The sequence below is a fragment of the Chaetodon auriga genome, chromosome 14, assembly GCF_051107435.1.
Source record: "Chaetodon auriga isolate fChaAug3 chromosome 14, fChaAug3.hap1, whole genome shotgun sequence".
In the NCBI taxonomy this organism is placed as follows: domain Eukaryota; kingdom Metazoa; phylum Chordata; class Actinopteri; order Chaetodontiformes; family Chaetodontidae; genus Chaetodon; species Chaetodon auriga.
Genome location: NC_135087.1, coordinates 908,131 through 922,921, shown reverse-complemented (window position 1 = coordinate 922,921; position 14,791 = coordinate 908,131). Strand labels below are relative to the sequence as shown.

At 43.6% G+C, this 14,791-nt stretch overlaps 1 protein-coding gene across 1 annotated transcript; it reads right to left on the bottom strand.

Annotated features, from left to right (window-relative positions):
- Window positions 1-11,263: 11,263 nt before the first annotated feature.
- On the bottom strand, window positions 11,264-14,538 carry foxg1a (forkhead box G1a). The gene has a single exon (XM_076747861.1). The coding sequence runs from the start codon at window positions 14,249-14,251 to the stop codon at window positions 12,947-12,949; it is 1,305 nt and encodes a 434-aa protein (XP_076603976.1). The 5' UTR covers window positions 14,252-14,538; the 3' UTR covers window positions 11,264-12,946.
- Window positions 14,539-14,791: the final 253 nt, after the last annotated feature.

Below are 14,791 nucleotides of genomic sequence, written 5' to 3'. Positions count from 1 at the left end.
CATTTAGTTCACGCTAATACTTTTGTACTTTTACTTCAGATCAGAGTATTTTTCCTCCACTGTGTCAGTACAACACACTGAACTGTTACTGAGGCCTCGTTAACGTCTTTATCTGAGTCTGTGTTTTCTTTATGGAGCTGAGTATTTTTAGATTCTACAAGTACTACACTTATTTTATACAAGTACTATACAAGTACTATACACTTATTTCATACCAGTACTATACAAATACCATGTACTTATACTATGAAAACAGAATTAAAATGTTCAGAGCTCAGACAAAAACATGAAGAGAGGCTGTGACACAAACATGGACAGAAAAAAAACAGCTGCAGCATGAACACACACACACACACACACACACACACACACACACACACACACACACACACACACACAGAGACGGGTTTGTAATTAAAAAAAATCATGGAAAATATTGTTTAAAAAAATGAAAGTTCGAATTAAAATATTTAATTAATTTCCCTGTTTTTTTCTTTTATTAGTGTTTGAATGTTGTGACGTCACGTGGACGCGGGCCTACGTCATGTTTGTCCTTCTGAAACGGGTTTCCTTCGGTCTGGATCTGTGTGGAGCTCGCGTGTCCAGCCTGAGACGCGTCTGACGGGCCTCGTCCTGACTGTTGTCCCTCACGCGCGCGGCCTGTCTCGCCGTACCTGTGAGCGTGAGGCCCCTCTTCCGAAACGGAACCTGCGGGCCCACTTCAGCCTTCCTCCAACATGAGACGGAGACTGTCGGGGCCCCATCAAAGCAGCACCATAGAAACCCGCAGCCTCGTCAGGCCAAGTCCCGCAGACTGACCGAAACGTCTCAGAGTGTCACCGGGATGCGGGCGGAGGTCTGCGGCCGCGTCGATCCGGTAACGGACGCGGCTCCGCGCCACCGGCGCGCGTCAGAGACTGCGTCGATCCGTTTGAACTGATGGTCAAACGTGTCCACACTGAAGGAGGACACCGTCCGCAGCCCGCCGGTCAGGACACACACACACCGATCAAACAGGGACACCGAGGACACTGAGGACACTGAGGACTGTTTATACTTCCGCTTCAGACCAAACAATAAAAACAAAATACAAAGGAAAAAAAAAAAAAAAAGAGTCAATTCAGGCGAAGGCCACGTGCTCAGTATTCACGTCACACACCTCACCTGTCACCGATCGACGTGGTCACGTGCTGCTCGAGTCATCAGACGGTTTAAACAAAATGTAAAAGCCGGGAAACACACACACACACACACACACACACACACACACACACACACACACACACACACGCTAGTTTGAAAGATTTTTTTTCTGTGAATTTGTGGTGATTTTTATTTTTCTTGAATTAAAATATGAATTGTGATTTTTCCCCGCAACCCCGAAATGGGATGCGCGGGTAAAGAAGATGAATGAATGAATGAATTGTGATTTTTCTGAATCAGCTTCAGTCTGTTTTCACTTTTTAAATGATTCATTAACGTTTTGTCATTTTAGGACGTTTTCCTGTTTTTTTTTATTTGTTTTGTTTTTTGTTTATTGTTTTAATAAAGTGTCTGACAGGAAGCAAAAACGTCCTGAAATTTAAAAAGTTAAAAGTTTTTTTGTGATTTCATGAGAGCACACACACACACACACACACACACACACACACACACACACACACACACACACACAGAATCAAAGCCAATAGAGCTCAATAAATAAATAAAGCACTAAATGAACATGAAGTGTCTTCGGTGTCTTCAGTGTGGACACGAACCGTCTGTCTTCACTGATTGTTTATTACACTTTAACGTCCTTTAGAAAATCTTCTTTTTGACCTTTCTGTCTCTCCGTCTTCGTCGCTCTGATGTTTTTGGTTTGTGTGTTTTTCACAGAGGAAATTTGTTCGTTTGGAGCAGCAGAGAAGAGACGGAGAGCAGCTGGACTGGACGTCCAACAGCCTTCAGTCTGACTCCTCTGAATGAGGAGGAGGAGGAGGAGGAGGAGGAGGAGGAGGAAGAGGAGGAAGAGGAGGAGGAGGAGGAGGAGGAGGAAGAGGAGGAGGATCTCCACTGCTGGAATGGAGCTGAGTACATTTACTGTCTCGCTGCGTCTTCATTGATCTTATTCTTTGTTTTGTGCTGTTTCATATAAATACTTCCTCTCCTTCAGTACTTGTACTTGTACTTCATTTCCATTTGAAACTACTTTCTACTTCTACTATACTGCAATTTAATATAATACTGCAATACTGTGAAAGGAAACATTCTGCATAAGGAGTACTTGAAGTACATTTTGCTGAGAATACTTTTACTTAAGTATTATTATGAATTCAGAATTTTTTAGACTGTGGTATTTGGTCTTTTCCTTAAGTACAGGATCTGAGAATTTCTTCCACCTCTGTGTATCTTTGTAGTACTGATGCTCTGTTTACTGCACATTATACTGCCCCCAGTATTAAACAAATCCAGTGTACACGGAGTACTGCACAAACTAGAACAGTACTATCTACTGCAGGTTTTCTGGTGTGCAGTGATGGAGAAGTATTCAGGTTCTTTACTATAATAAAAGTATTAATACCACTATGTAAAAATACTCATCAAAATGTAAAAGTACTGCATGCAGAAGTGTCTCTGTGTCTGTTGTCCTCTTGTCTCTGGTCTTTAGATCATTGTGTCTCTGTGTCTGTTGTCCTCTTGTCTCTGGTCTCTTTAGATCAGTGTGTCTCAGTGTCTGTTGTCCTCTTGTCTCTGGTCTTTAGATCATTGTGTCTCTGTGTCTGTTGTCCTCTTGTCTCTGGTCTTTAGATCATTGTGTCTCTGTGTCTGTTGTCCTCTTGTCTCTGGTCTTTAGATCAGTGTGTCTCTGTGTCTGTTGTCCTCTTGTCTCTGGTCTTTAGATCAGTGTGTCTCTGTGTCTGTTGTCCTCTTGTCTCTGGTCTTTAGATCAGTGTGTCTCCTCGTTCATGTCTCAGCAGGATGTTCCTGTTGGAGTTGGTTGAGGTGGAGCTCATTTTAACTCAAACTAATGATTCTTTTCATTCTGGATCAATCAGCTGATCATTTCCTCCATCGATCGATCGATCGTTTGCTTTGAAACGTTGTGAAAATAGTGAGAAATGTGGTCACAATGAGCCCAAAGTGACACCTTCACCATGTTTGTTTGGTCCAAACAGTCCAAAGCTCCACATGATTCCAAACACATTCAGATCATTGAGATCATTGAGAGGAAAAGCAGCAAATCAAACATCAATGATTCCACAGCAGAGATCAATGAACCATTAAAACAACAGATGAATCGATGGTTTCAGCTGAACTTATAAACTGTTAAAGTTTAATTTATAACAAACCATCAGATTTTATAAACTTTATGTGTTTGTGTGTGAAAATAATTCATTTGTAAAGTAACTAAAGCTGTCAGATAAATGTGATCGAGTAAAAGTGGAACTTTTCGCACTGAGGATCATTTTCATTCTAAACTGAATTAATAAAGTTGTTCGTGTAGATTCTGTCGCAGAGCTACAACATATGAATTCATCTTTAATCAATATCTCAAAATTAATAATCAATTCAAATTCAGCAGATAACTGACAGACAGTGAACGTGGAGCTTTTGGGGCCCCTGCTGGTCTGGGGGCCCCGGGCAGCCTGTGAATTGAATACCTTTTAATGAATTATAATTTAATTTACAGGGCGCATTATTTTGACATTAGACCCTGAAATTTTAAAAATAAATCATAAATTTGTGCTGAAATTAACAGAAAATTATTCTCCAAAAATGTTCGGCATTCTGTTTATTTATCAAACTAAAACACGTCTGCTTTTATTTGTTTTACATTAGGACAAATTAATATTCTGGACAAAACAAGACGTTTGTCTCTTTGGACTGAAAACGTCTGATCAGCATTTTTCTCTTTTTCACTCCATGAATGAATATTGAAAATGATCTTTAGTTTAAGTCGTATTTGTAACATGTAATAAACGCATTGAGCCGCTGAAGCTCGACGGTCTGAATAACGACAAACATCTTCAACTGGAATAAAAAACAGGGATATCCTCGTTAAATCCTCTGCATTATTACTGACGCTTAAGCTGCTCCAGGAAGTAGCCCGACCCGCTTTCTGCCCTGAACTGCACAAGACCAACAGAGTCGACCTTTGACCCAGAAGACTTAACCCTCCACACCACCTGACAGCCAATCGCTGCAGCCGCCTGAAGCTGAAACACTCCGACCCTCAGAGGAGGGATTAAGACCAGTAAACCAACCAGGAAACAGCCAGTAAACAGCCAGTAAACCAACCAGTAAACAGCCAGTAAAACAGCCAGTAAACCAACCAGTAAACAGCCAGTAAAACAGCCAGTAAACCAGATGAGTTCATGTTTCTGTTCAGTTCTTCAGAATTTGACACATTTCTCAACACAAGAACTTCACGACCAACCGATTTTTTTTCCCATTTTGGTGTAAATATCAACCAGTTTCACCTGTGTGCAGCCTGTAAAACCATCAGTAAAACAACCAGTAAACAACCAGTAAACAGCCAGTAAAACAACCAGTAAACAACCAGTAAAACAACCAGTAAACAACCAGTAAACAGCCAGTAAAACAGCCTGGAAACCAAACTTTTTTCTCAGATTTCGCTGCAGGTTGAGCAGCAGACACGGACGTCCTCACTTTTAGTCCAACAACACTTGATCCTACGTTTCCCATAATGCACCTGGAGAATGTCACTCAAACAGCCTTTTCACCATTAACTCACAGTTACCTGAACTTTAAAATCCACCTGTCGGTTCGTCTGTTTCTTTTCCCAAAGCAGCACGAAACCACGAAAACCAACACACAATGGAAATCAACAAGAATCAAAGAACGTTTTTGGTGAACCGGTTCGACAATTCTTTCCAGACATTAAGAATTTTTAAAATTGGTGCCAAAATGTTCCAAATATTCTGATTTTTCTACAAAAACGTCCTCAAACAGAATCCAGCAAAGTTTCACTTTATTTTATCTTTTAAAAATCGTGTTGTTTATGACGATAAAGTGTTTTTAATAATATGTAAAGTATAAAATATAAAAAATCAAATCAAATATAAAAAATCAAATATAAAGTCACGTGTCTTTTACTGTCCTTTGCTGCTTAAACTAGAGAAAACAGCAGAGTTCAAGTTAAATAATCAAATGAATCTTCAAACGTGCTTCAGTGATTTTATTTTGAAGGTCTTCCAAGGAAACAGAGGACAGACTTTGTGTGTGTTGTCTAACAGGAGTGTGACTTCCTGTCTGCGCTGACTAACACTGATGATGTCACGCTTGACCAAGGTCATGTGACTCACTCTTCATCCAGACAGAAAAGCTTTCTGAAGGTTCAGTGACGACGTTTCAGTCTGAGAGCGAAGGAGACAAAAGACACCAAGAAAAACGAAATAAGACGAAATGAAACGAAATGAAATGTTTTTGGGACCCACTGTCTCCACGGGACCCTGAACGCACCATCCATGTTCAGTCCCTTTGGTTTGGAGGCTTTTTGAGGCACGTTTGGATTTAAAGCTGCTTTGTCTGAAGTGACTGATGCATCATCATCATCATCATCATCATCATCATCAAAGTGTTTCATTAAAGCAGAACAAACCTTCACCTCAGCTCCTTCTTAAAGTCAGGAAGCAGAAATTTGACATTAAAGTTCAAAAAGTTGGATGATGATGATGATGATGAGTTTGAGTCTGATGATGATGATGATGATGATGATGAGTTTGAGTCTGATGATGATGATGATGATGATGATGATGATGATGAGTTTGAGTCTGATGATGATGATGATGAGTTTGAGTCTGATGATGATGATGATGATGATGATGAGTTTGAGTCTGATGATGATGATGATGATGATGATGATGATGAGTTTGAGTCTGATGATGATGATGAGTTTGAGTCTGATGATGATGATGATGATGAGTTTGAGTCTGATGATGATGATGATGATGATGGTGATGATGATGATGATGATGATGAGTTTGAGTCTGATGATGATGATGATGATGATGGTGATGATGATGATGATGATGAGTTTGAGTCTGATGATGATGATGATGATGATGATGAGTTTGAGTCTGATGATGATGATGATGAGTTTGAGTCTGATGATGATGATGATGATGATGATGATGATGAGTTTGAGTCTGATGATGATGATGATGAGTTTGAGTCTGATGATGATGATGATGATGATGATGAGTTTGAGTCTGATGATGATGATGATGATGATGATGATGAGTTTGAGTCTGATGATGATGATGATGATGATGATGAGTTTGAGTCTGATGATGATGATGATGATGATGATGATGATGATGATCAGCCTCATCAACCAACAGCAGCATCAAAGTGATGAACTGCATCTTTGACATTATTCTGCAGTACTTTTACTTTAGTACTTTCAGTAACCTTCGCAGTGCAGGCCTTTTACCTGTAACGGAGTACTTTTACACTGTGGTAGTAGTACTTTTACTGAAGTACAGATCAGAGTACTTGAGGAAAGAGGGAAAGAAAGGACATCTCCTCTTCCTCGCCTCCTCCCCCGTGTCCTCCTGTTGCTTCTTTTGTCTTTTGACTGCTGGTCACCCCATTTAACATGGGACAGATAGCATCAGGCGGACTCATATTGGGTTCCCCGGCAGCTCCATTGGAGGGGGGTGAGGAGGGGTGGGGGGGTGGGGGGGGGGGTGAGGGGGGTTCTTGCGTTACAGTCGGACTCGTTTAACTCGCAGCCCTCTTTTAAAACGGACAAATTGCTGCTGAAAGTCTGTCTTTGTTGTTTCTGTGGGCTGATCTCAGAGCAGCTGAGAGCTCCAACAACAAACAGCCTGCAGAGAGAAAATCACAGCGACGCAGATCTCAGATCAGAAGTTAAGAGCTGCGCTGATATCTGCTGCTGCGTCACTTCTGCTCGCCGAGGGGACGGTTTGACCTCAGCTTCGGCCCTGAAGCCTCCGCCTGGACTCGCGTCAGCTGCTGGAGGCACCGAAACGTTCAACGGCAAAGAAAATTTCTGATGTTCCTGTTTGGTGCCAAAGTTTGTCTTCCCGCAGAGCATCATGTGACACCGAATGTGTCCGCCGATCCGAGTTTGGGCCAGTTTGTGCTCAGTGATCCAGACTCTGAAGGACTGAAAGACGTTTCCATTCAGAGCTTTTTCTTCCTCTGGACTCTGAATCTGGATCAGAGCAGAGCTGGACTCTGGAGGTCTGCTCGGACTGTCCACTTTGGACTGATCCAGCTTTTTCTTCTCAGAGCTTCTGAAACTGGATTTCAATCATCGTGTGACACTAAAACTCAAAGTTTGAGCCAGTTTCTTTTGTTGAGGCCTAATTGCAGCATTTTTAAGCTAATTCAACATTAAGAGACATTTTATAATTTAGTGCAGAACAAACAAAACCTGGTCCTGGTTTGGACTGATGTGGATCTGTGGATTCATTGATATTCTGTTCTGTAACTGTGAACCAAACTTAATGTAAAAAATCTCTTTTTTCTGTGAGCCTGTGAAAGTGGATTCAAACATCATGAGACCCTAAAATTCTCAAGTCAAATCCTCTTTGAATTCGTTTTTCTCAGGCCTGATTTTTAAAATATTCAGCCGTCTTTCATTTTTTCCACTTTGGTACCAAAAAGTCAAATTTTGGGGATTTTCTTTCAGACTTTACAACCTGTCAGAGTCCAAACGCCGCTGCGGATTTCTGATTTCTGCTCTGACGGCAGCTGTGGACGTCGGACGGCCTTCACATTTTTCCAACTTGGTACAAAAAATTCGGATTATTCCGAGTTTTATTTGTCTGAGAGGCTGCGAAGCGACAGAAGTCACAGCGATCATTCGCGTCTCGTTCATTTCATGTTCCGTGTGAAGCAGAACGACCTGGTCCGAGCAGATTTCTCTCTTTACTCGTAATATTTTAACGTCCAGCTCGATTTCTCCTCGTCGGCCTTCGTGTGTCTTCGTCTTCTTTATTTCTTCAGATTATTTATTTAGCTTTTACATTTTCCGGTTTGGTGCCAAAAAAAATCAAATGCTGTTTTCTTTCAGACTTTTCTGCTGGTCAGAGAGTAAAACCCCCTCAGAGTCTGCACAGACCTGGTCTGGACTGATGTTGGTCTCTGAGGGTCTGGACCCTGCAGGGGACAGAGGAGGTGCAGATGAGGAGCAGATGAGGAGCAGATGAGGAGCACTGACATCGTGAAATGTGGTGCCAGTATTCAAATGAGTCACTTTTCCTCTGAAACACTGAAAGCGTCGCAGTTCGGATGAGATTTGTCTCTTTTCGGTTTATTTTCTGCCTGAACGTGAAGAAAAGCCTGCAGCCACAAATCCACCTTAAAAACCTGCCAGATCCACCTTAAAACCTGTGTGTGAACGCGCACTCACACAGAAATATTGGGAACATTTTTTAAACAAAAACCTGAACGTTCACTAGTTTCCTGCGGCTCAGACCCGCAGAGCATCATGGGAAAGCGAGTGCTGCTGCTGTTTAGCCGAACTTCTGCAAACTGATGAAAGACGATTCAGAAACAGATCGAGAAGCGTCAGACAGCCGCCGCGATGAGTCACAGGCACATAAACACACAGGCATCATCATCATCATCATCAGCAGCAGCAGCAGCAGCAGCAGCAGCAGCACCTTATTATTATCTTGTTATTACACTCAGGGGGATTCTCTGCTGATCCTCTGACTGCAGCACAAATATAAAAGCTTGGTGTTGAGGCTCTGTGACCTTTGACCTGCAGCACCGGCAGCCTGGAGATTCTTCTTCTGTTCCTTCATTCACCAAAACACAGGAAACAGAAAGAGAAGCGGACGTCTGGAGGTGATTCAGGCCCAGAAAAGCTCTTATTTAGCCATCAGACATCAGTTAGTTTCATTGAACAGACGTTCATCAGGAGGCAGTGAAGGCATCACAGAATGTGCGTTTGCGTGCTGCAGGATGGAGGTTTGACCTTTGACCCGCAGACAGACAGACAGTCCATCACTCAGAAGAAAAAGCTCCAGCTGAGCTTCATGTCGCGGCTTTCTAACATTATTCCACCAAAGAGCAGAATTTCAGAGACTTCACAATAAATGAAAAAAGGTGTGAAATGACTGGACGTCGCTCAGTTTCCGCCTCATTTCAACGTCGTCACGGACAGAAAAGGTGCACGTGAACCTGAATTCATCCCACAAAACAAGCAGAAGAGCCAGAAACCAGAAAAGCAGAGAGACAGACCTGCAGCAGCACTTTTACTCTTTAACCTAAAAAATGTGATTATATTCATCAGGTGAGGAGGAGGAGGAGGAGGAGGAGGAAGAGGAGGAAGAGGAGGTCAGTCTGCTCTTTTTAAGAAATCTGTTTTTCTTTTGCGCAAAACGGGCGAAAAGTGTGGTGAAGAAGAAGACGACGCGGGAAGATGAGTTTGAGTGTTTCTGTAAAAACAAACAGCAGCTTCCTCAAACCGCAACAGGTGAAACGTTCAAAGACTCCAAATATTTCCAGTTCATGTATATCAGGAAACACAGAGACTGAAACACGGAGCAGAACCAACCGGCCGCAAACTGACAGAATCACACCTGGAAACACAGGTGAGGCCTCGTGCACACACTGCAGGTAGGACACGAGCACAAGAGGAAGAAAGCAGCGGACACGTCGAGCTGAAGAAAAGACGGAAAATCTGCAGCTTTCGTTTCGTCTCATTTTCGGTTTGATCAGTAAAAACACAAAAGCTTCACAATGAAACGAGTTCAGCAGCTTCTAAAACACAAAGTGTCATTTTACAGACCTGAGGTCAGCTCAGCTCACGTTAGAGCTGCTTTTAGAAACACATCACAGATGAAGGAGCAAGACAATAAAAACAAATTAAAATCACACGGAGTCACAGCAAACACACCGGAGAGCAAAGACACGCGAACCTCTGAATTTTAGCAGAAATAATCAGGAAAAATCTGCAGGTTTGAGGGATTGATTTGACGGTTTGCAGCACCGTGAACGTCAAAGAGACAAAAAGCAAAGCAGAAAAAAACGACAGAGACTCCGAGCTGAGAAAAAGCCCAGACGACAAACCAGCTGCAGCAGAGCATCACAGCCTGAGAGCGAAGAAGAAGAAGAAGAAGAAGAAGAAGAAGAAGAAGAAGAAGAAGAAGAAGAAACACCAACAAATGATCTGAACTGTTCAACTGAGCCTCAGCCCGAAAAACTGAAGCACACACGCGACATGAAACACGTTCAAAGGCGGAAGCGACTGAGGAGATATTAGCTCAGAGAAAGTGACAAACTGGAGCAGAGAAGGACTGAGGAGCAGAACCAAAGTCCGGCACAGAGCCAAGACAACACCAACGCTCAGCTCAGCAAAGGAAAATGACTTCGGCCGAAAAAATACGCAAAATGTGCAAGTGAGAGGAAGAAATTCAGTAAATAATGAAGCGAGCAGCGCGCGCATCCGTCTCATGCACACTGAACACGCCAAACAGAAACAGCACATGACCAAATCTCCTCTGCCTCCAGCACGGCTTCAGGTTCGAGGTGTAAAATCAGCCTGCAGCCGAGGCAGAATGAAGCAGCTGCACCGCAGCGCACTGAACCCGGATCAGTGCGGAGCTCCCGTCTACTCTGCTGTTAAAACTGCACATTTCAAGACACGCGGGCTGATTTCTGCACAAAAACGCGCAGTGAGAGCCGGAGGCCGCAGCCTGCAGCGCCTCAGATTTCACTGTTCAAAAGGAGAAAATGTCACCCAGTCTGCCAGGATTCAGCAGCCTGAACGCGACCTCTGCTTGCATCATTTGACACAGTTTTTCCACACAGACGCGCGTGAATCTTTACGCGTAAAATCTTTACGCACACGCGCGCTGCGGTGTGGTTTTCACTGTGTGCGTAAACAAGAACCAAAAGTCCCCAAAACACAAACAGAAGACACTTTCAGAAAAAAAGCTCAAAGCTTTGTTGATGCTCTGCTGCTGGAAATGAAATCACGGCCTCTAAATGCATCTCTGGTGGAATCAGCTGCTGTTTGCTCTCCACTAAAACCACTAAAACATCCCCGTTCACACTGGAAAGCTGCACAGCGCATTAAGAAAACTACAAATTTAAGCTAAAATCCAGAAAACCAAGCAAATTCCCCCTCAAATCTAAATCTAATGCTTAGAAATATTTCAAAATAAGAACTACATTAAATTTTTAATGTTCAGGAACCTGCTGATAAAACAATGAGAACACGGGCGGCAGGAGTAAAAAAGACAAAAGGATTGGCGTCAGTTATGAATGTAACCTATTCTTTTATTTTTATTTTTTTGATTAAAACATTTTTTTCTCTTTTTTTAACTTCTGGAAGCGACAAACACGGGAATAAGAATAAGACCACAATAGTATCACAACCATGAAAAATTGTTTTTAGAGACGACAATTAAAGGACAATCATTCCAAGTAGTATTAGATAATGAGGCATTTTTTTCTTCTGTCAAACAAACGGGTTTTTACATTGTTCTTCCTTTTCCAAAAGAAGGAAAACCCCAAATTCAAATTACAAATAGACATTTTCTCTCTCTTTTTCTAATTATACAAAAAAGAAAAGAAAAGAAATTGAAGCGTGAACGTCCGTTTTTATCGGCGATCACGTTTACAGTCAAAGAAGCACATCACAGGCTGCCACCGCGGAAAATATCCATCAACAAACGAGACATTTACGCTCAAAATTCAGCCTTCAAGTCTGAATTTACTGCATGAAAGAGGAGTTAAATTTACGATGTTTGCAACACAGATTAACATTTGATAGAAAAACGAGGCGGAAAGGCAAAAATGCTTCCAAGCTGCACCAACAAACGGGTTGAAAAAAAATGAAATCGGCGCCACCAAACTCCATTCAAATTTCAGCTAATTTAAGAAAACAAAAATGCTCCAAAAACTGCGATAAAAATCTCGTTTAAATGGACATTTTCTGCAGTGAAGGAGGCATCATTCACCCCTTTATGCATTCACTCACTCATTCATTCATTCGCACCTTAAAACCTACAACATTAGGCCTCTGTCAGCTGAATAGTCTACTGACTAAATTTCCTAAAAACCGATTCTTTGGTCTATAAAAAGTACATGAAGAGTTTTTAAACTGGGAAATGAATGAATGGAGAAACAGCCTCAGGCCTTTGACGGCGGGAGCCAGAGTCGCTTAAAAAAACACATTTCACTGTATACAAAATAAAAATAAAAAATAAAAAAAAATTAGTGTTTAAATTTTGTAAAATAAAATCATTCTCCGCCGCTTCTTTTCTAACCCGCATGATACCTGATAATACTGCAAACATGCGGGCAAAACCGGCTATTAGAGATATTATTATTATTATTACCTTTTTTAAAAATCTCAAAATTAGACAAAACTATTTTAAATACACATTCTATAAAAAGTAATGCCTCCTCCAACAACAAGAACAGAAGAAATCAGCCTACAGCTCTCATCATTCTCTCTGTTTTTTAGCTCAGATCACATTGCACGTCGCTGACTGACAGAACTATACAGAGACAAAGCCCGGACACTGATAGTAACAGACATTATGTACACAGAACCGAAAACTGCAGAGGAAGAGGGAGAAGAAGAAGAGAAAGAAGAAGAAGCAGCAGCAGAAGAAGAAGCGATAATAATAATAATAATAATAATAATAATAATAATAATAATAATAATAATATTAAAAAATACCTGGAAACTTCAGGGCTGCTTTCTGTGAGTTTCTCTGCTGTTCTTTTTTGTTTTGCAGTTTAAGTCTCTCCTCTTTTTTCTATAGTAGGTAGTTTATAATAATTTTGTACTTTTTTTTTTTACAATGTAAATGTTCAGTGTAAAATGTTCAACTTACAGTTCCAGTCAGTTTAAGAATTTCACTCCTTCAGGGGGGATGGAGAGGATGGATGATGGAGAGGTGAGGTAAGGTGGAGGGGTGAGGCTGGGGGTGAGGGTTTGGGGATGTTAGTGTATAAGTGGGTTGGAGGTCGACCCCTGGTTTTGATGCGTAAAATAGTCAGACAAACCCCCGGAAAGTCCCGAGGAGAAGGCCGGCAGAGAGCCGGACAGAGCCGGCCTCAGAGAGTCACAGGGCAGCGAGGAGGAGGACGGAGCCTGCGGGGAATTAGAGGCCGAAGCTCGGGCGGCCTGCAAGGAGCCGCCGCCGCCGCCTCCGGTCTGCGTGGTCATGGACGGGTGCGGGACATGGGGGAAAAAGTAACTGGTCTGCCCGGCCAGCAGGTTGACCGAGCACGGGTTCAGGGAGTACGTGGCCCCGGAGCAAGGCACGGAGAGGCCGCAGGGCACCGCCGAGGCCGCCAGGGCCGCAGCCGTCAGGTGGTGCGTCGCGTACGGGAGATCCCCGCCGACCAGCCGGTCCATGCTGAGCCCGTTGGAGGGCGGGAACGACGAGTGGTTGTTGCCCATGTTCTGGGTGAGCATGGTGCTATAGGACATGGGGTGACCCGGGTAGCCCGAAGAGGTCCCGTTGTAGCCCAGGGCGCCACTGGCCCGCGGGTGGTGCAGGGAGAGGAAGGGGGACATGGGCCAGTACAAGGAGCCGGCCCGGTCCATGAAGGTCAGCCCGGAGGTCAGCCGGGCGCCCCGCTTGAAGGCCAGCTTGGCCCGGGACGTGGTGGACCGCCGCCGGAGCTTTCCGGTGGTGCCGCCGATGAAGACGTCGTCGCTGCTGGGGTCCAGCATCCAGTAGTTCCCCTTGCCCGGGTCGTCGTAGTGCCGCGGCACCTTGACGAAGCATTTATTCAAGCTGAGGTTGTGCCGGATGGAGTTCTGCCAGCCCTGCTTGTTCTCCCGGTAGTACGGGAAGTTCTTCATGATGAACTCGTAGATGCCGTTCAGGGTGAGCCGCTTCTCCGGGCTCTGCCGGATGGCCATCATGATCAGCGCGTTGTAACTGAAAGGAGGTTTTTCGTACTTGCCGCTTTTCTTCTCTCCGTCCTTCCCTCCGGCGCCGTCCCCGTCTTTCCCGTCCTTTTTCTCCTCCTGCTTGTCCTTATCGTCCGGGCAGCTCTCCTGGTTCGAGGAGTCACTTTTCGGGTCCGCTTTTCCGTCCTGCTGCGCGGCCGACAGAGGAGCTTTCTGCTCGGCTTCGTCCGCGCCGCCGGGCCGGTGGTGGTGGTGGTTCTGGTGGTGATGCTGGTTCTGGTGGTTGTTGTTGTCGCTTTGCACGGCCTCGGGCACCAAACTGTTTATACTGAACGACGATTTAGGAATCATTTTCACCTCTTTGCGCTCTCCCATATCCAACATCACCGGGCAATGAGGGGGGAAAATGGCAACGACCAAAAGCGACGAACACAGCTGGGTTTCAATCTGTCCTGTCTCTGCCTGCGAACCAGGACGGGAAGGAAGGAAGGGGGGACGATAGGAAGAAAGAAAGTATAGCCCAACAAACTATTTCATGTTCGGTTTGGGGAGAAAAAAGGAAACACACACACACACACACAACACATGTACACACACATCGATAGGAGACAGATAGCTGCAATTAATTAGGGAGCCACAGCCACTAAAGCAAGTAAAAAACATTGGTTGGACCTTTCCAGTCCTCAGCCAACCAGGGGAACATTAGTATTAAATATTAAGGCGTCCTCTGCGCTTTCAGCCAATCATGACGCACAGGGAAACACACACATCCACCAATGCCGAGCACGCTACAAAAAATACTCAACGCGACGAGTCTTTCACGTCTCTTTCAGGCTTAAAAATGTTCATTTGATCAGAATAAACGTGAAAATGTGACAGACCGGATTTGAATTTTTACTGTTTCCAAAGCGAGTTGTTTGTTTT

Bases quoted from the DNA above. Each gene is read 5' to 3' on its own strand.
- foxg1a (XM_076747861.1), bottom strand. From the start codon at position 14,251: ATGTTGGATATGGGAGAGCGCAAAGAGGTGAAAATGATTCCTAAATCG.